General features: G+C 40.1%; 2 protein-coding genes across 2 annotated transcripts in view; one reads left to right on the forward strand and one right to left on the reverse strand.

The window, feature by feature from the left end:
• ATP10B (ATPase phospholipid transporting 10B (putative)) overlaps nt 1-20,092 on the reverse strand; it is a 273,772-nt gene that overhangs the window by 131,922 nt on the left and 121,758 nt on the right. Inside the window, exon 3 of the mRNA XM_005558441.4 lies at nt 14,729-14,853. The gene's annotated coding sequence lies outside the window, so the exon portion shown is untranslated. The remainder of the gene's footprint in view (nt 1-14,728; nt 14,854-20,092) is intronic.
• Nucleotides 1,476-2,149, forward strand: LOC102134374 (small ribosomal subunit protein eS8). Its single transcript, XM_005558439.4, has one exon. It carries the CDS (start codon nt 1,492-1,494, stop codon nt 1,918-1,920), a length of 429 nt encoding a protein of 142 aa, XP_005558496.3. The 5' UTR covers nt 1,476-1,491; the 3' UTR covers nt 1,921-2,149.

Consider the following 20,092-nt stretch of genomic DNA (forward strand, 5'->3'; position numbering starts at 1 on the left):
TCTTCCCCTCAACACAAAGTCAAAACAATAACAAGAACAACAAACAACAGTTTTTTCATCAACCCTGAATTAAATAAAAAAATTCAGTGAGCCAGATTCCTATCCATTCCCCCAAGCATTGTAGTAGATCAAAGAACGATTTGTAGTAAAACAATCTCATCATAAATTTCTTACCCATTTTGCTTTTTCTACTTATTTTGATTGGATTTACTTGAGTAATGACCATCACTTAGTCTTTTACTGATTTTACCGAAACCCATTTACAGACGAAGAAACAAAGAAAAGGGGAATAGAATGATTTCTCTGTAGAACTTGTCGTTTCTTACTAATCCATTTCAGTAAAAGCTATATTTATTAGAATACAAGATGTCCTTTTTCCACATTTTAATATTTTTGAAACTAGATTGTTTCATACAATTGCTATGTTAGTGTTTGCTTATTTACATAAACTCACAAAGTATTATTAAATTGATGACATTTTAGATTCAAAAAAGATATCTAGTTGCAGACAAATATGCCAGAAAACAGAAATCGCCATTTGAAAGACCCTCCATAAGTTTTGTAGTTTGGACCTGCCCAGGAAAGTTCAGTGAGGCCTTGGTGGGAAAGCAGTAGTCTAAGCGGAGACATTATTCTGCAGTGGAGTTTGGATAGACTAGAAGCCTTGAGGAAGGCTGAACTTTAGCATTCCCATTTGCACTGTACTCAGCTACAGGCATCTACATATAGCTGCTTGTATGGAATCAGTTCTTATGAGCACAAAAAAGTGCTCTGTCCTTCCCAATGGGAAGAACAAGAGCTGTGATTGTGCCTTATTCACAGGCTACAAAACATGTCCTATAATTAGGATGCCAGAAGCTGACTTCCTCTAGAGAGAAAGCAACATTAAGAAGAAATGTATGCAGGGTGGGGTGGGGTGGGGATTGTTGTCTTTGGTTGGTGAGAGTGGGAACGAGTGGGAAAGAGAGAGTGAGAAAGAAATAGCAACCACCTAAAATAAAATTAATGAAAGGATGCAATTCTGTAGAAGATAATTAAAATACATGACAAATGTAATCCTATAGAATGGGCCTTTGTGGGAAAGGAAAGATGGGAGGGGAGTCCGTTCCATGACTCAAGCATCTTCAGTATGCCACACTCAGCCCCATCACTAGTCCTTGAGTCAATTAAAGATTTTAACCCCGATCGGTTTTCTCCTAGCTCCCCAACTCATAAGAGCTTTACTCCAATGGATTTCCAAACATGGATATTTTTTAAACAGACAAGAAAATATTTCTAGTCTGCCACATTATACTTCATCACCTGCCAAGTTCATTAGAGTTTACAGTGTCACAAATTATCTTGCAAGCTAGTCTCCAGTTTGGTGTATTTGGAGCTCAGATTTCTCTCAGGAACTTTACACCAAAATATCCTACTGCTTATTTGCCATTTCTACTTGTTTTCTAGGTATTTCAACTTTAACAATTCTAAAACTCGAGCCAGCGCCGAGCGATGGGCATTTCTCGGGACAACTGGCACAAGCGCCGCAAAACCGGGGGCAAGAGAAAGCCCTACCACAAGAAGCGGAAATATGAGTTGGGGCGCCCGGCTGCCAACACCAAGATTGGCCCCCGCCGCATCCACACAGTCCGTGTGCGGGGAGGTAACAAGAAATACCGTGCCCTGAGGCTGGACGTAGGGAATTTCTCCTGGGGCTCAGAGTGTTGTACTCGTAAAACAAGGATCATCGATGTTGTCTACAATGCATCTAATAATGAGCTGGTCCGTACCAAGACTCTGGTGAAGAATTGCATCGTGCTTATCGACAGCACACCGTACCGACAGTGGTACGAGTCCCACTACGCGCTGCCCCTGGGCCGCAAGAAGGGAGCCAAGCTGACTCCTGAAGAAGACGAGATTTTAAACAAAAAAAGATCTTAAAAAATTCAGAAGAAATATGATGAAAGGAAAAAGAATGCCAAAATCAGCAGTCTCCTGGAGGAGCAGTTCCAGCAGGGCAAGCTTCTTGCGTGCATTGCTTCCAGGCCGGGACAGTGTGGCCAAGCAGATGGTTATGTGCTAGAGGGCAAAGAGTTGGAGTTCTATCTTAGGAAAATCAAAGCCCGGAAAGGCAAATAAATCCTCGTTTTGTCTTCACCCGTGTAATAAAGGTGTTTATTGTTCTGTTAAAAAAAAAAAAAAAACAAAAAACAAACAAAAAAAACAATTCTAAAACTCTTGGATTCTCTCCAAAATTCACTTTAGTTCCAGTAGTACCCATTTCCGTGAATAGCATCTCTGTTTACCTTAATGACTTAAGAGTAACCTTTGACTTCTCTTTTCATTTACTACAGTCAATCTATTTTTAAGTTTTATCCATTTTTGCCCTTTAAATATTTTTCAAATCCATTTGCTTCTTAACCACTGTGCCTGGCCAAGCCACTATTTTTAAGTGTAGCAGATACTGTTGAGATTAATATATTGCAATTTTATTCAAAGGCATTATTAATTTTATGGTAGGATTTGCAATTATATATTTTCTCGATTAATACCAGAATTTTAGCTACTGTCAGGCAGAAGTTGTGAATTATTTGATGACAGAAGAGATCTTTCACACACTGGTGTACTAAAGACATTTGGACACATTGGTGTTGTAAAGGGATACAAGAACTGAAAGCAGGGTACAAGGTGAAGTGCAGAGAGGAAAATCAGTGATGCAGAGTCCCTCACATAATAAAATGGTTGGGGAGATGAGATGTATATACATGGAAAGGTACTGAATAGGCTACCAATGGGAAATTGAATGAATGGCAGACAGTAAGGACCAGAAATTGTTAGAGATGTAAAGAAACACAGTTGACGGAGAAGGACAAGGCAAGCATCTTGGGGAAGCAGAAATAGCCAATTAGTGAATCAGAGAGTTGAGTAGCCAGAGGCAGGCATGAGTCCAGAAAGCACAAGAATAGGCAAATGAGAAGCTTCATTTCTCATCCCCATGTCAGATTCCCTGAATCAGAAGTTCTGGGGATGAGGGTGGGAAATCTGTACTCTTCACCAGCTCCCAGGTCATTTTAATGTAGGGGTTGCCAAATAGCAAATCTGGAGAGGCACTGCCTTATATGCTCACCTATGTGTTCTCCCTTGAGAACTCGAACTACCTTTTCCTATTTTCTTCCCTTTATTCTAAGCCTGATCTCCCGGGTATCTTCCTAATGAAAGGCAAAAGATCTTGGGAAATAAAAAGACAGAGCAGGCAATATTTCCTTTGTGAGAGACAGGTAAAATGAGATGCATAATTTCATTTTTAACATCCCTCTAGGCAGAAAGGTGATTTCACTTAAAAATTGTTTTATAGATTCTTTTGGTATGTTTTACTGACAAAATAATTAAGTTGGATCTAATTAAAAGTAAATAAATCGCTCACAGAAGCTGGATGAATCAGTGCTGAGCTGAGAGGTGATAAAAGCTGTTCAAAGTTCATGAAGCTGAAAGCAATTAAAAGACAATAGTACACACCGACTGACTCAGTTCACCTCAAATGTACGCATGATCCGTGAGTTACATACCAATGAGTACACCCTGGAAGAACCGAGGTGGGGGCAGGCATGGAGCAGGACCTGGGAAATTTTGGAGCAGCTTCCTTAACGAACTAGGCATCTGGTTTAGCACAGAGAATGTGGCACCAGATTTGTGAAATGGGGTGAGAAAAACTGATACTAGAGTGGCTGCCTTCAGAGTTTTCCTAAGGAAGGAATATTCTTTTAATCAGCATTTGGGGTAAAAGGCAAGGGGACAAGAATTAAGGAGAAAAGGAAAAGGAAGAGGGAAAGGGATGGTAAATTAGCTGGCAAAAGCATGAGAAATAGAGATAAGATGGTAGAAGGTTTGGTGTGTATGTTGGCAGAAAAGGGCAGAGAGTTTTTTTTAAAGTCAATATTCACTTAGAAATATGTAAAATATTATAATATGATATAATGTCCTTCCATGTTACTTTAAAATTGTTAGTGAAACTTCACAAAATAGAGTTGTCAACTGTGAAAGGTATCATTTGATTGGGGGTCTAGAAGTCATAAAGGAGGGGCTGTCCCCTTCTTTGGCTTCAGGCCAAAGGGAAATGATTAAAGAAAAGCCACGGGAAAGAGTGGAGAATGAGAAATACAGAAAATTCTGGAAATCAGAATCGGCAATGGCTGGGAAAAACATAAGTCCCAGAGGAATTTTAGAAGTTGTGGGGTAAGTGGCACTGGATGTTCCTTAGGATCTGGGTTGGGGATTCAAGCGATTTCATCTAAGCGTTAAAGGACAAGGTAAGCCAAGCCAAGATATCTGGCTTCTATATCCCAGTAACCAGCTGTGTAGCCACGGGCAAGTCATTATTCTCCCTGGGCCCTAGTTGCTTCCCCTGTAAAATGAGAGAACTGGACTAAGTAATCCTTAAGGCCCATATACATCTCTAGCACTTTCGTCTCAAGTTTAATTCTCACCTTGACTGCTGGGAAGTCCAGGGGGATGCGTGACCACGATAACAGACCTTTCCAAAGGGCAGACTATTTCTTCCCCAAACGGCAGCGTGGACTCTCCATAAAAGGTAAGTGATCTCGCAGCACATAATTGCTAAGTGGCTGCTTCTTTCTCTTTTCAGAAGTGGAGACCTTTTCATTCCTCTGTTTTGTCTGAGTTCCTTTCTCATATGTGCTTTGGGCTGGACATTCTCACACTTCCAAAAAGTAACAGAACCCTCTCAACTTTATTTTTCCTCTTTTATTAGATTAATAATAACAAGATTCTCAAAAGGTCTCCATGTTTCAAACTTCTAGTCCCAAAGTAGGGAGGAATTTCAAGAAGGATTCAACTGTCTATTGAACGTTGCCCCTTGGATGTCTCCCGAGAACGTCAATCTCAGTTTGCCTCCAAACAGCCTCAGTATCTTTACCCCTACATCTGCACTTGCCCCCTATTACCTTTCTCATGGAATGGCAACCCAACCCTTTCGGTTGTCCAAGCCTTTGATTCCTCTCTCACCTCTCATATCCAATCAATTATCAAGTCCTGTTGGTTGTAACCCATTATATGTGTGTCAGTTTGCTTCACTCTCCCCTGGACCCATTGCCACACACCTGTCCAGGCCACTCTCATCTCTAGCTGTGCTTACTTGGACTCATGATTTGTCCCTCTGCTGCCAGTCTTGCACCCCTCTGTTCTCTTTTCCACAGTGAAATCAGAAATACGCCACCAAACTCTAGATCGATTCATGCCATCTCCTTGCGTAAAACCCTCTCTGATTTCAATTTACCTCAGACAGCATAAGGAACAAAACTTTAACATAATTTACAACTCCTTCCCCTCATAAACTAGACACAGACTTTCTTCCCAGCCCTGTCCTTTGTTATCCTCTCTTTCACATTCTAGTCATAAGGAAATTATTTTATTTTCTTTTGTGTCCATCTTTCTCTCCCACTGACATACCATCATTACCAGCACGCTGTAACCCACTTCCCATGCTCAGAAAGCCTAGCTAATTTATGATTGAGGGGCTATGTGTGTGCTCCACGGTACTTTTCCTTATCCCATTTTAGCCCTTAGTTCTGGGTAGTGAGCCTCTGAACAAGTCTGGATTGAGGGATTCTACAAGGCAATCACCCTTCTACCCTAGAGCTGCCTGAGAACAGTCACTACTCTACCCTCTACAGTGCCTCCTGGAAGCAGTCACCCCCTTCTACCATAATATCTCCTGGGAGCAGTTACTCTTCTATCCCAGTGCCTCCTGGGATTAGTCACACCTCTACCCAATGCCTTCTGGGAACAGTCACCCCTCTGCCCCAGTACCTCCTGGGAGCAGTCACCCTTTTATTCTAATGCCTCCTGAGAACAGTCACCCCTCTGCCCCAGTGTTTCCTGGGAGCAGTCACCCTTCTATTCTAATACTTCCTGGGAGCAGTTACCCCTCTGCCCCAGTGCCTCCTAGGAGCAGTCATCATTCTATTCCAGTGCCTCCTGGGAGCAGTCACCCCTCTCCTGAGGGCCTCTTGGGAGCAGTCACTACTCTACCTCAGTGTCTCGTGGGAACAGTAACCCCTCTACCCCAGTACTTTGTGAGGTCAGTTGCCACTCTATCCCCCAGTGCTCCTGGGAGCACTTACCCCTCTACCCTATTGCCTTGTGAGGACAGTCATCACTTTACACCTCCTTCCTAGGTACAATGACTGACATCTGATAAACAAAAACAATAATTTGTAATTTAAAATTATTTAAAAATATTTCAAAGAACTTTATTTCTGTTATCTCATTTCATTCTCCAAATAATCCTATGAGGTAAGTTGGGCTTGTATTGTAATGGTTCTTTTCAGCCGTAGGCATTAAATTCCTCAAAGTCTCCAGTTAGAAGTAACTGTACTTAAAGAACTTGAGAAATCATAATAGAAGTTCCCTGTTTTTGGACCAAATTTTGGGAGTATAGCAAAAAACATTTTAAGCAAAACAACCAAGTCAGCATGCGAAATAACGTCAATATAAATGACACTTATTAATGTAATTAACAATGTTTATGATGCAATTTCACTTGGCACCTCCTCCCCAGAACTTTTTAATGCTTGTCTCTCCTGACACAAGCAACTTGAAATTAATTTTGTTTGTAGCTGACATCTGTTATGAAATATTAAACAAAAATTATTTTGATTTTATGAGTCAGGGCTTTTGGATTTTTGGCTCCTTTGATCTGAGGGAATTATGAGAAACTTAATTTTTGAGATTGGTGAATTATTAGGGAAGTGTTTTGAAACTCCTTTCCCATTACACAAGATTACAAGTTCTTAATTCTGCTCAGGAGGATTTCTGGCCAAGATACTTGTAACAGGATGCTCTCCTATGTCTCAGGAAAGGCTTTCCCAATAGAACCAGGGTATATGTCTAAGGACACAGTTCACCTGCTTTCAATATTCTTTATCTTTTAATAGTAGTTTATACAATCTCTATTTTCTATATACCATTTTTATTCTTACCTAACCCTTTAGTTTCCTCTTTTCTTAAAAATGACTTGATATTTGCATATCCCAGAACTGAATATATACTGGAACTGAAACTGTCTGGGTCAACTAGAAGATCTGCAGAAGTAAATTTGTTCATACTGGATCTTCATATGTGATGAAATTGTGGTTTGGAGGATGTGATTGTGGCTAATTATTACTTTTTCCATATATTAGAGATGAATCTGATTGCCCTTTCTTTTGAAATATTTATAATAATTTATAATGTATATTATTACATATAGGGGTAACTTGGAGATTGTGGGTTTGGTTCCAGAATACAACAATAAAGTGAATGTTGCAATAAAGTGAGTCACATACGTTTTTTTAGTTCCACAGTGCATATAAAAGCTATGTTTATACTATACTGTAGTCTATTGTGTGCAATAGCATTATGTCTAAAAAATACATAGCTTAATTAAAAAATTCTTTATTGCTAAAAAATGTCAGTCATTATCTGAGCTTGTACAAAGAGTTGTAAACTTTTTGCTGTTGGAGAGTTTTGTCTTGATGTTATTTGTTTTTTTCTTTTTTAGGCGGAGTCTCACTCTTGTCACCCAGGCTGGAGTGCATGGTACGATCTTGGCTCACTGCAACCTCCACCTCCTGGATTCAAGAGATTCTCCTGCCTCAGCCTCCTGGGACTAAAGGTGCCCACCACAACACCCAGGTAATTTTTGAATTTTTAGTAGAAATGAAGTTTCACCAAGTTGGCCAGGTTGGTCTCAAACTCTTGACCTTAGGTGATCCATCCACCTTGGCCTCCCATAGTGCTGGGAATACAGGTGTGAGTCACTGCATCTGGCTTGTCTTGATGTTATGGGCTGTTGACTGATAAGGGGGGTGGTGACTGCAGCCTTATGAAATGTATTTATTTAGTAATAAGACTTGAAAGTTGAGATTACTCCTTCATCCATAAACTACAGAATGAATGTTATGTTAGCATGCATGAAAACAACATTAATCTCCTTGTACATTTGCATCAGAGCTCTTAGGTCACCAGGGGCAGTGTTAAGGAGCAGTAACTTTTGTTGTTGTTGTTGAGAGACAGGATCTTACTTTGTCACCCAGGCTGGCGTTCAGTGCCATGATCATAGCTCACTGCAGTCTTAAACTCCTGGGTGACCCTCTCACCTCAGCCTCTTTAGTAACTGGGACTACAGATGTGAACTACCATGCTTGACTTTTTAAAATTGTTTTTAAACTCCCAAAGAGTTGGGATTATAGGCATGAACCACTGTGCCAGGCCAAATAGTAATCTTTTGAAAAAAAATTTTTATTTTCTTTTTCTGAGTAGTAGGTCTCAACAGCGGGCCTAAGATATTCAGTAAACCATGCCATAAACAGATGTGCTATCCTCTAGCCTTTGTTGTCCTAATTTACAGAACACAAGCAGAGTAGATTTAGCATAATTCTTAAGGACCCTAGTATTTTAGGAATGGTAAATGAGCACTGACTTCAACTTAAAGTCATTAGCTGCATTCTTCTCTAACTAGAGAGTCAGCCTGTTCTTTGATATTTTGAAGCCAGGCATTGACTTCTCTCCAGCTATGAAAGTCCTAGATGGCATCTTCTTCCAATATAAGGTTGTTTGTCTACACTAAAAATTCATCTACACTAAAAGTCATTGTTTAGCGCAGTCACTTTTACCAATGATCTTAGCTAGATCTTTTGATGACTTGCCACAGCTTCTACATCAGCACTTGCTGCATCACCTTGGAGTTTTATATTATGGAGATGGCTGTTTTCCCTCAAACCTAATGAAATAATCTCTTCTAGCTTCCAACATTTCTTTTTTTTATCTTTTTGTGTTGTTTTTTTGTTTTGAGACGCAGTCTTGCTCTGTCGCCCAGGCTGGAGTGCAGTGGCACGATCTCAGTTCCCTGCAAGCTCCACCTCCCGGGTTCACGCCATTCTCCTGCCTCAGCCTCCCAAGTGGCTGGGATTACAGGTGCCTGCCACCACACCTGGCTAATTTTTTTGTGTTTTTAGTAGAGATGGGGTTTCATTGTGTTAGCCAGGATGGTCTCGATCTCCTGACCTTATGATCTGCCAGCCTTGGCCTCCCAAATCCCGGGATTACAGGCGTGAGCCACCACACCCGGCCTTATCTTTTGTTTTCTAAGACAGGGTTTTGCTCTGTTGTCCAGGTGTGACCAGGAGCTGAGGTACCATCTCAGCTCATTGTAGCCTCAAAATCCCAGGCTCAAGCAATCCTCCCACCTCAGCCTACCAAGTTGCTGGGACTACAGGTGCAGGCCACCATGCCTGGCTACATTTTTTGTACTTTTTTTTTTTTTTTTGGTAAAGATGGGGGTCTCACCATTTTGCTCAGGCTGGTCTTGAACTCCTGGGCTAAAGCAGTCTGCCTACCTTGGGCTCCCAGAGGGTTGGGATTACAGGTGTCAGCCAGCATGCCCAGTCCCAACTTTTCTTCTGCAGCTTTCTCACCTCTCTCAGCCTTTATAAAACTGAAGAAAGTTAGGGGCTTGCTCTGGATTAGGCTTTGGCTTAAGGGAGTGTTGTGACTGGTTAGACCTTCTATCCAGCGCTAAAACTCTCTTATCGGCAATAAAGGCCCAACCTTCTATCCAGCTCTATAAAACTCTCTTTATATCGGCAATAAGGCTGTTTTGCTTTCTTACCATTTGTGTATTCATTGGAATAGCACTTTTAATTTTCTTCAAGTACTTTTTCTTTGCATTCACAACTTGGTTAACTATTTGGTGCAAAAGGCCTAGATTTCAGCTTATCTTGGCTTTCAACATGCCTTCCTCACGAAGGTTAATCATTTTCTAGCTTTTGATTTAAAGTGAGGGACATTAAACTCTTCCTTTCACTTGAACACTTAGAGGCCACTATAGGGTTATTTATTGGCCTAATTTCAATGTTGCTATGTCCCAGGGAATAGGGAGGCCCATGAAGAGGGAGAGATTGGGGAACAGCTGGACAGTGGAGTAGTCAGGACACACACATTTAGAGATTAAGTTTGCCACCTTACATGAGGGGGTTGGCAGTGCCCCAAAATGATTACAATAGTAACATCAAAGATCACTGATCACAAACCACCATACCAGGTGTAATAAATGACAAGGTTTAAAATATTGTGAGAATACCCAGAATGTGACCCAGAGACACAAAGCCAGCACACGCTGTTGGAAAAATCGTGCTGGCGTCTTACTTGATGCAGGGTTGCTGCAAACAATTTGTAAAAAACACAGTATCTGTGAAATGCAATAAAGGAAGTTCAATGAAGTGAAGAGCAATGAAACAAGGTTTGCCTGTGTTATTATATAATTAACATGGATGTAATTTGTAATAACAAACAATAAAAATGAAGAGAGGTTAAGTGGTTTAAGTTTGCAAGAATAGTCAGTAGTAGAGTTAAAATGAAGTCCCCAGTGCGTAGCCCAGACACCTTGGCTCTTGATTTTTCTACCTCAATGTGAACCAGAATTCCAGTTTGGTTTACCTCCGTAGCCTGAGACATCTGTGATTGCCCTGGTTAGTTTGTTTAAAAATAACCTTTTTATTTTGAAGTAATTTTAGGTTTACAGGAAAATTGCAAAGATAATACAGAGAGTTCCTTTACCTGAGATTCTCCTAATCTTACATAGCCAGGATACATTGGTCAAAAACTAAGAAATTAATATCGATACAGGACAATGAACTAAACAACAGACTTTATTAAGATTTCACCTGGGTGATTTTTTTCACTTCTTAAATTAGAAAGCATTTCAAATTAGAGAAAAGTAGAGACTGGCCTTAGTGTCACAATGACACATAGGCCTCAGGGCACCAAAAGACTCAATGAGTTAAAGATTTGTGGACTGTTGGTTTAATATTTCTTTATTCTTTTTTTTTTTTTTTTTTTTTTTTTTTTTTTTTGAGACAGAGTCTCGCTTTGTCACCCAGGCTGGAGTGCAGTGACTCTGTCTCTGCTCACTGCAGTCTCCACCCGGCAGGTTCAAGCAATTCTCCCACCTCAGCCTCCCTTAGTAGCTGGGATTACAGGCACCTGCCACCATGCCTGACAAACTTTTGTATTTTTAGTAGAGACAGAGTTTCACCATGTTGGCCAGGCTGGTCTCAAATTCCTGACCTCAGGTGATCCGCCCACCTCAGCCTCCCAAAGTGCTGGGATTACAGGCATGAGCCACTGTGCCCAGCCCTCTTTATTCATATCTGAAACAATACTGAGCAACTTTCTAATGTGAGTCACACTTCTTCTGACTCTTCCACTACAATGGGATCCCCCAAATCTAGGACCCCCTGAGTTGATATTGCTGGACAGTGATCTAGCTTTTTAAGGCATGAACCCTGGGCTCTTGATGACAGCCAATCACAACTTTCTCGCTCCATTTCAGATGCTGAAGGGGCTCTCTGGTTATTATAAGACTCATTAAATTGCAAGAAAGTAAATTTCTCAACAGAGACTTTCCATAGCCATCAGACAATATCACATACTTTTTTTCCTTTATTGCAATATGCACATGTTATGTTCTGAATAGGGTCACACAAATCCAAGTACATCTTTCTGAAGAATAGTAGACCAAAGTTGTGAATCTGTTTTTTCTTATAGTAAAGAAAAGCCTATTAATATCAGATGAGTGTAAGAGAATCTGTAAAGTCAAAATGACTAAGGATCTCCCATAAACAAGACCACAAACCCACAAAAGCAGAAACAGAAGAAAGAGAAGAGAAAAAAAAGAATTGGGAAGAAAGTAGAGACACAGCCTTCAGCATTTAAGTAGTCTTGTGGCTTGAATGGCAAAATGCCCGTGGAGACTTGGAGAAGCAGCACAGTGAGAAATCAACCAGACACTACAAGCTTGAAGAAGAACGATAGAGTGCTGTCCCCTGGCTGGAATGCCTGATGGGGGTTGAGAGTTGCACATGCTTCCAGGAAATATCCACCTTCAGAAGACTTAGTCTCTGAGGTCTAATTTCCCCCTCTTCATTAAACCTCAATTGTTGGCAAGAGACCATGGATGTCTAGAAAAATCATTGGGCATTGCTTTTTATATGCTCGTCTGATTGAAGCCACTGAGGCAGACCCACTGACATTCCCTGGTGTCCAAGGAGGTCGACAGCCACCGCAACATTTTTAGGGTGTCGTTGAGGTTTTGTTGTCTGATTTTTAAAACAAAACTAGCATTCTTTCCGGGGGTATTTTGGCTTGTTATTCTAATATAGGAAATTGAGATAAAAGTAAATTAACACATATAGGTAGCTACACTCAACCCCCACCCCCTTCCAATCTCTAATAACTTCATTCTGTCCTTTCATGAGAGAGCCAAGGAGAGTGGATAATTAATTTCAATTTTCTCAATCTTTTTAGAGTTGTACAGGTGAGGATTTGGTGACTTTTTACATCTCCAATATAATGTTCTCTGTCACAAGTGCTTCTTAATTGTCCAGGCTATGGATATGACATCTAGGCAGCTTTCCTTTCCTTTGGACCATTAGTAAGACAAATGGCTTTGCTGTCCAGCAGTGTGGGGTGGGGCTTTGTTGAGTTCAGAATCATGTAGAGAAGCCTCTGATGGGGGCAGAAGGCATGTACGGGTTTGGAATCTGTACTATCACAGGGTATAAATTGAGAGGAGAAGTAAAAGGCAAGTTTGAGTTAAATCTATTCCATCCTTCTGCTATGTTCCTGTGGCACTGAGACTTGTTCTACATCGTGATGGAAGAACTGTCTGTCTAGGGAAAAATCCATCCTGACTCATTTGATTTATCTTCACAATGACAACAATGCAAGGTTCTTGAATTATCTCATGGATTAAAGACCCCTTAGAGACTGAGAGTCAGACAGTGTATATTGGCACCATGATAGCAAGCAGACAAATGATACACACCAGAGAGCCAGGCAATAGACCTGTGTACATATGCGAGTTAGTTATGTGACAGATATGGCCTTGCAAATCAGTACAGACAGACAGACACCTTGGAAAATAGTGTTGAGACCATCAATAACTCATATAACAATGACAACAAAAACTTGTTTCTACTTCAACACGAAAAATAAATTCTAGGTGCATTAAAGATCTGCCTCATTGAGGGGTGGGGTGAAGATTAAAACAAAATACGAGAGCATATCCCTACGGTCTTGAGGCAGGAAGGAAACTCTTAGGGCACAGGTATCAATAATGAAAAAGTAATAAATCTCACTACATTAAACTTTCTGTGCCCTAAACAACATGGAAAGGTTAACCACAGATTGGGAGGAGATGTTGGTAACATTATTAGATACACAAATTTGAAAAGGAAAAGATAACTCGATAGAAAAATAAAAAATGACATGTATAGGTTTTTCACAGAAAAGAAACCTGAATATCTCCAAATCATACAGTTATTTTCAGCCTAACTAGTAATCAGGGACAAGTAAATTAAAACAGCAACAAAGTTATCTTGTTATACGATCATAAGACTGGCAAAAAATAAGAAGTCTAATTAAAGTTGAGATTTGGCAAAGATGAGATGCAATGGGTACTTTCATACACAAATTTTTGCGACTACTTTGGGAAGAATTTAGATTGATTGATTGATTGATTGATTTATGAGACAGAGTCTCACTCTGTTGTCCAGGCTGGAGTGCAGTGGTGCAATTTTAGCTCACTGCAACCTCTGTCTCCTGGGTTCAAGCAATTATCTGACTCGGTCTGCCGAGTAGCTGGGATTACAGGCGCCTGCCACCACGCCCAGATAATTTTTGTATTTATAGTTGAGACGGGGTTTCACCATCTTGGCCAGTCTGGTCTTGAACTCCTGACCTCGTGATCCACTCACCTGGGCCTCCTAAAGTGCTGGGATTACAGGCGTAAGCCACTGCACCCAGCCAGAATTTAGCTTTATTAAGCCACGTTGAAAGTGCACGTTCTTAGACCGAGCATTTTCACAACTATATAGATACCTTGAAGCAATTTGCACACATGTGCACAAGGAGACCTTCAGAAATATTAATTGCATCATTCAGTATATGTTAAAAATGGAAACAACTTAAATGTCCATCAAACATTAGAATAAAAAAATTGTAACATTTATAAAATGGAATATCTTACGGCAGTTAAAACTGTACTGTATCTCATGAATAAATAACACATAATAATGTCGTATTAAGGGTTAACTATTATTTTGTTGTAAGTACTACTATAAACACTTTGCATGTCAATATTAATTCATATAACTCGGATAACAATCCTGTGATGGGGGTTCTGTTAGCATCCCCATTTTATAGATGAAGAAAGTAAGAACAAAGCAAAGTTTAAAGGTCTTATAGCTGTCGGTGGCAGAGTTGGGCTATAAAACAGCCCATCTACTCCAGAATTGGTGGCTTACCACTATACTTGCCTCATAAAACAAACAGAATGCTGGAAAACAAAATGTAAAGTTGAGCAAGAAGTCGGGAAGACAATACATATGAGTCTCTATTATCTAGGGTTACGTTCAGCCACACTTAGCAATTACAAAAACAATAATAAGTGGCTTAAACAAGGTAGAGGTTTCTTTTTGACATAAAACAAATCCAGAGGTAGGTAGTCCAAGGCTGATATGGAGGCACCAAGGTCATGTGGGATCCCGTTTTTTCTGTTCCATCATCCTTAGCACTGATTTCCATCATCAAGTTGGTGTCATGAACCAAAGGACTATTGGAGCTACATCCACCTCAGTCATGTTCCACACAGGAAGAGGAAAGAAATGGGGGAGCAAAGCAAAAGATATACCTGTCAGCCGAGTCCCTTTAAGGAGGTTAGCCCAGTGACCTTTGCTGTGCCCCTATAGCCACAAGAAGCGGGGGAGATGTAGTCCTTTAGCTGGACAAATTGTTGATCAGAATAAGCTGCATGTTCTGTAAGCAAGAAAAGAAAATATTGAGTAGGCAACCAACAGTTTAGTTATAAATGCTATTTATATAAGGTTTAAAACAATGCTACATATTGTTTATGTAAAACTATATTGTTTTGAATTTTACATATAGTTATGATAGTAGAAAAATATGTGTGGAAGTAATACCAAGTTTAGGACAACAGTTATATGCTTGGAAAGGAAAGGAATTGGAGGGGAATACGCAATAAACTTCAACTATATCTCTAACTGTTTTCAAAGAAAATCTAAAACAAAAATGATGTAATGTTCAAATTTGATTAATTGGATAGAGGGCAAGGCCTGGTGTGTCTTTGGGGAGGTATGTGTATCTCCAATCCCCTTCTTCTTCTTTTGTTCAGTTCTCTTTTTCTGTCTCACTTTTCTCTCTTCCTGTAGAACAAGGTCTGAATCCCTGAGAACTGCCTTCCCTGCTAAAACTTCAAGCCCTCAGTGAACTTGGGACAGTTTGTTCCCAAGTGAAGCAGTTTTGGAGAGCACCTGCTTTAATAGTGATATACTGGTTGAGAGCTTATCAAATATCACACACTAAGCTGAGCCTTTCACCAATGTGAATTTATTTAATACTCACAAGATCCCTGAGAGCTAAAACCATTGTTATTTCCATATTACAGAAGAGGAAACTAGGTCTCAGTAAAGTTAAATATCTTCCCTAAAACCCTACAATTCACAGGAGCATGTTCCAGGTTGGAATCCATACTTGTCTGACTTCAGAACTGGGGCCCCAAACTGTCATGCTGTACTGATACACTTAATGAGCTTTATTAAAGTCCAGTCACACACCCTGCTCCATCTCCTAGTAGACTTCTAGGAAGGGCTCTCTGGTATGTACCCAAAACTAGTCACAAGGGTAAGGTGGGGTGCTGAATCTAGAATGAAAACATAGGTTGGATTTACCCTGTACTTGGTGGGATCTCAGTTGGGGGGCCACAGCAGGCCAGCCAGGCTGAGATGAAGGAGAAAGCAAGCAAGGGGCTAATTGCTCAGAGAGAGGATTTGGTCTAGAAACTAAAGAAATAGGAGGGCTGCTTAAGCGTTTGTTATTCATGGTCTTGCCTCTGCAGGGCAGAAAGCAGCAATGTACTTGAGATATAAACTTTGGCCAGGAATCGGATACATACACTGACGTTCCTATTGCCATTTCTTTCCCAAATCTAAACTAGGTCATGGCATTAATCACTCTGCATTCTCCTTGTCTTAGTCCATTTTGTGTTGCTCTAACAACATCATGGTCTCAGAATATCGGAGACTGGGTAATTTATAAAGAAAAGAAGTTTATTTAGCTTATAGTTTTATAGACTGTGAAGTTCAAGGGCATAGTCCGGCCTTTTGGTGAGAGCTTTTGTGCTGTATCATAACATGGTGAAGATCATAGGGGACGAGTACACACACAGAGACAAAACCCCAGGGGTGTCCTGGCTTTATAAGAACCTACTCTCAAGGGAACTAATCAATTTTGTTAGAACTAATCCAGTATCATCATAGCAAGAACTCACTCACTACCTTGGGAATGGCACAAAGCCACCCAAGAGGGATCCGACCCCATGGCCCAAACACCTTTCATCAGACCCCACCTCCCATACTGCCACAGTGGGGATCAAATTTCAACATGAGTTTTGGTAGGGACAAACCAAACCCCAGTAAACCTCTAGAGTGCACCTCGTGGACAGGGACTACATCTGGTTCAAGATCCACCATAGTCCCGACACATAGCAGGAACCTGAATGTTAAATAAACAGATGAATAAACAAAGGAATAAGTAAACTCAACAGGACTGAGGTTCATCAGAGTTCTCTGGACTGGGACTGAACAACTAGCCAACAAATTAAAAAAAAATTATTAGGTTGGTGCAAAAGCAATTGGGGATTTTACCATTGAAAGTAATGGAAATAACTGCAACTACTTCTGCAACAATCCAATAGTTCCTGGAAGGCAAAGACCAATGCATGATTTGTGTTTGTATGCTTTGCCTAGCTCTGCGCCCACAGTAGCGCTTGCTGAATGGTTGCTGAGTTAAATGGAAATGAGTTATTAAATAAAACAGAGACCTTATAATAATAGACTGGAATGGAATAGGGCATTCAAGAGATCCATAGGAGCCAGTGACTTGTTTGAACATGATCTCACAACTTTAATATAAACATTATTATCCTCATTAGGAAAAGTAAAATAATAGGGCCACTATTTGGTCCAGTCTATGTGGCAGGTGCTGTTGAGTAGATTATCTCTAATACTTACCATCACCTAGCAAGGAAAGTGTGATTATTACCATTTTCCAGTGAAGAAACTCAGTCCCAGAAGGTTAAGCAACTTCCTGAAGCTCAGATTATAAAATACCCAGGCAGGATTTTTATGCAGGTCTCTCAGGCCTATGATTCTGCCATCCCCAGAAAAACGAACAGAGCTATTATTATGGTTGGACGTTATCCTTTCACAAATGGAATTGCAGCATCAACAAATGGCAGGAAAGAAGTTGCATTTCTTCCTTCAGTAAAGATTCTATAATGTCCTGTAACTCCTCCCAAGGCATTGGTGATATTATGGCTACTCTGAATTTACTTGAATTGCAACTGCTAACCTAATTGTTTTCTGCTGGCAAATCTAGTGAACATAATATAAGCCCTTATTTCCCCTTGGTGTGATGTTATGAATTGGGATTATGCTTATGGGAACTCTCTGTATACTATAAAAATACCAACACTCATCATGAAAATAAATGAAGGGGAAAATAACCCCCAAAATATGTGCTTTTGCAACATTTATTAGAAAGCAAAAATGAAACAATGAATGTAAAGGCTATAGCATAATTTCTTTTCTTTCTTTTTAAAGAGGCTTAAAAAAACTGAGTGCAATGGAGTTTAAAATGAAAACACTGGCTTTCTTTCCTGGGAAATATGTCTCTTAACAAGCTTCTTACTCACTCTTCTTTGCTCCGGGTCCTCTGGACTGAATTAAAATTAAAGTCAGCTCTTTTACAACTTTTCTTATGAGTCAATATGCCTGAAAGCTTCAACCAGGTGTTGGCCAAGAAATCTTGATCCTTGTTGTGTGATATAAAATATTGTTTGCAATTACTAGCTTCTTATTTCAACAATTTCAGTGCAGTTTTCTGGAAGATTCTCTCTTTTCTTTTCTGCATTTGCAGCTTTTCCTTGAGTTTATAGCCCTCTGTTCCTGATAAGCTCAAACCATCCTTTCCTCATGCTGAAAATTCCTTCCTGGATGTCTCACCACATGGGTTCTTAGTTTTTCAAAGAGAAATGTTGCCTTGGTCAGCACTGTAGCTTTGGTAGAGAAGCATATAATTTGCATATTGCTTACAGAGGTTTGCAATCAAAAATTATTCCCTCCCACAACTAAGCCCATTGCGTTTTCTTATTATTGTTGATTACACTGGCCTGATTTCAATTCCCTCAAGTAATAATTGGTATAAGAGCTGGTTGCAGTAAGTAAGCCTGTTGTAAATACAACTTGGGGTTTTCATGAAGTATGTGCGTGTGTGTGTGTGTGTGTGTGTGTGTGTGTGTGTAAATATTTATAATAAATAAGTTTAAACGTGGAAAGTTGCCAGTGGGGCCTTCATAGGTTGGAGACTGTGCACACATCTTGCTTTTTTTGAATCACAGGACAGGATCTCAGAACATCTTGGGGTTCATGGACCCCATTGGTACTTTGTCTTTATGGACTGTTAATACATCCTGAACAATGAGTATCCATGGGAAATCATGATGATGCTGATTTGATTTATAATATTGATTTTTATCAAAAAGGAAGTAAGGTTTTGAGGTACAAAATAGATTCTTCTAGATATCTAATACTGCCATGTCAGGTCTAATGCTCTCACTTTTGCCTCATTTAGGCCCCAGACCATTGCCACAAGTGTCACTGCATAAAGGAAGAAGTGTGACATAAAGAGTTCTGAACAGGTTGCTGCAGTGCCCCTCAAGATTTCCAGTGAAGCTTCTGAAAATTAAACTTTTAAATCTCTGTCATTTAGGCTAATCATTATTATTTTTAAAGTTGCAGCTGACTGGGAGGCTGATGAGAGGAAAATGTGAGAGCCAGGTGGAAAAGGCTAAGAGGATGGGGCTACTGTGCTAGTCAGCTAAGATGGGCCACATTCAAGCTGATGAGTGGGTTCCGAGGCCAGTCTTGCAGTGAACATGAAAAAGAGCCAAAAGACAGGACAGATGTCTGAAAAGGCTTCTTTTGACTTTATATTCCCTGATTACAATTCCATACAGGGCTGACATCTCTCTTGGCTCTTGGATTCTATGAGATGCTCCTGATTCCTTTCAATTTGCCCTCCTTTAACAAGACAAAATTAAGAAACAGCTCCAAAGCTGGCCCTCTCTTGCAGCCATTATGCCAATTTGCAAACGACTGGATCCAGACTACCTGGATGCAAATCCCAGCTCTGCTTCTTACTAGCTGTGAGTCTCAACCTCTCAGGATCTCGATTACCTTCTTCGTGTGGGGATAATAATAATATATACCTCTTGGGCTGTGAGGATTCCGTGAAATAATATTTCTAAAACAATAGAACAACGAGTGCTTCATAGGAAGTGTTTGTCGTAAGTGGCTGTTAACGAAATACATCCAAGCAAACAAACACATTTCAGATAGCCCATAGGTTCTTATAAGTCTATTAATCTGGGTTAAAAATCTCATAATTTGTATTAACATTTGTGTTTATACTCAGAATGGGATATTATTTCTTTGAAGATTACATTCCCTGGAATATCATCTGTACAAAGACTTAGAACCACAAATTAAAGACAAAATAATGAATTTAACTCATTTCCCCTTCTCCCATCTAAAATCAGGGGAAATTACTGTTGAGGCTTCACTTTGTGAAAGTGAATGAATATTCATTCATACCATCGTGTTTTCTGCCTATTCTCTTCCCACGGGGTTGTTTTAGCACCACGTGAACAGATCATCAGTTCCCTTATGAACTTGGTTGCTACTTTAGCTGCTCCCAAGAATTTGAATATTCATTCCAGACCAAACAGCCTTTCCGCTGGCAGTAAGCATGTCAAAACACAGGGGAAAAGATGCAGGGATTAAAAAAAATAATAAGGCATAGAGAACAGGACTTGCCATACCAAATGGAGCAAATCTTATTTACAAATGACCTCTAAACTCTGAGATCAGTCCAAATAAAGAAGCATCTGTCATCAATGGGAACATCCAATACTTTT

This window comes from Macaca fascicularis, chromosome 6 (assembly GCF_037993035.2).
Source record: "Macaca fascicularis isolate 582-1 chromosome 6, T2T-MFA8v1.1".
Taxonomy (NCBI): Eukaryota; Metazoa; Chordata; class Mammalia; order Primates; family Cercopithecidae; genus Macaca; species Macaca fascicularis.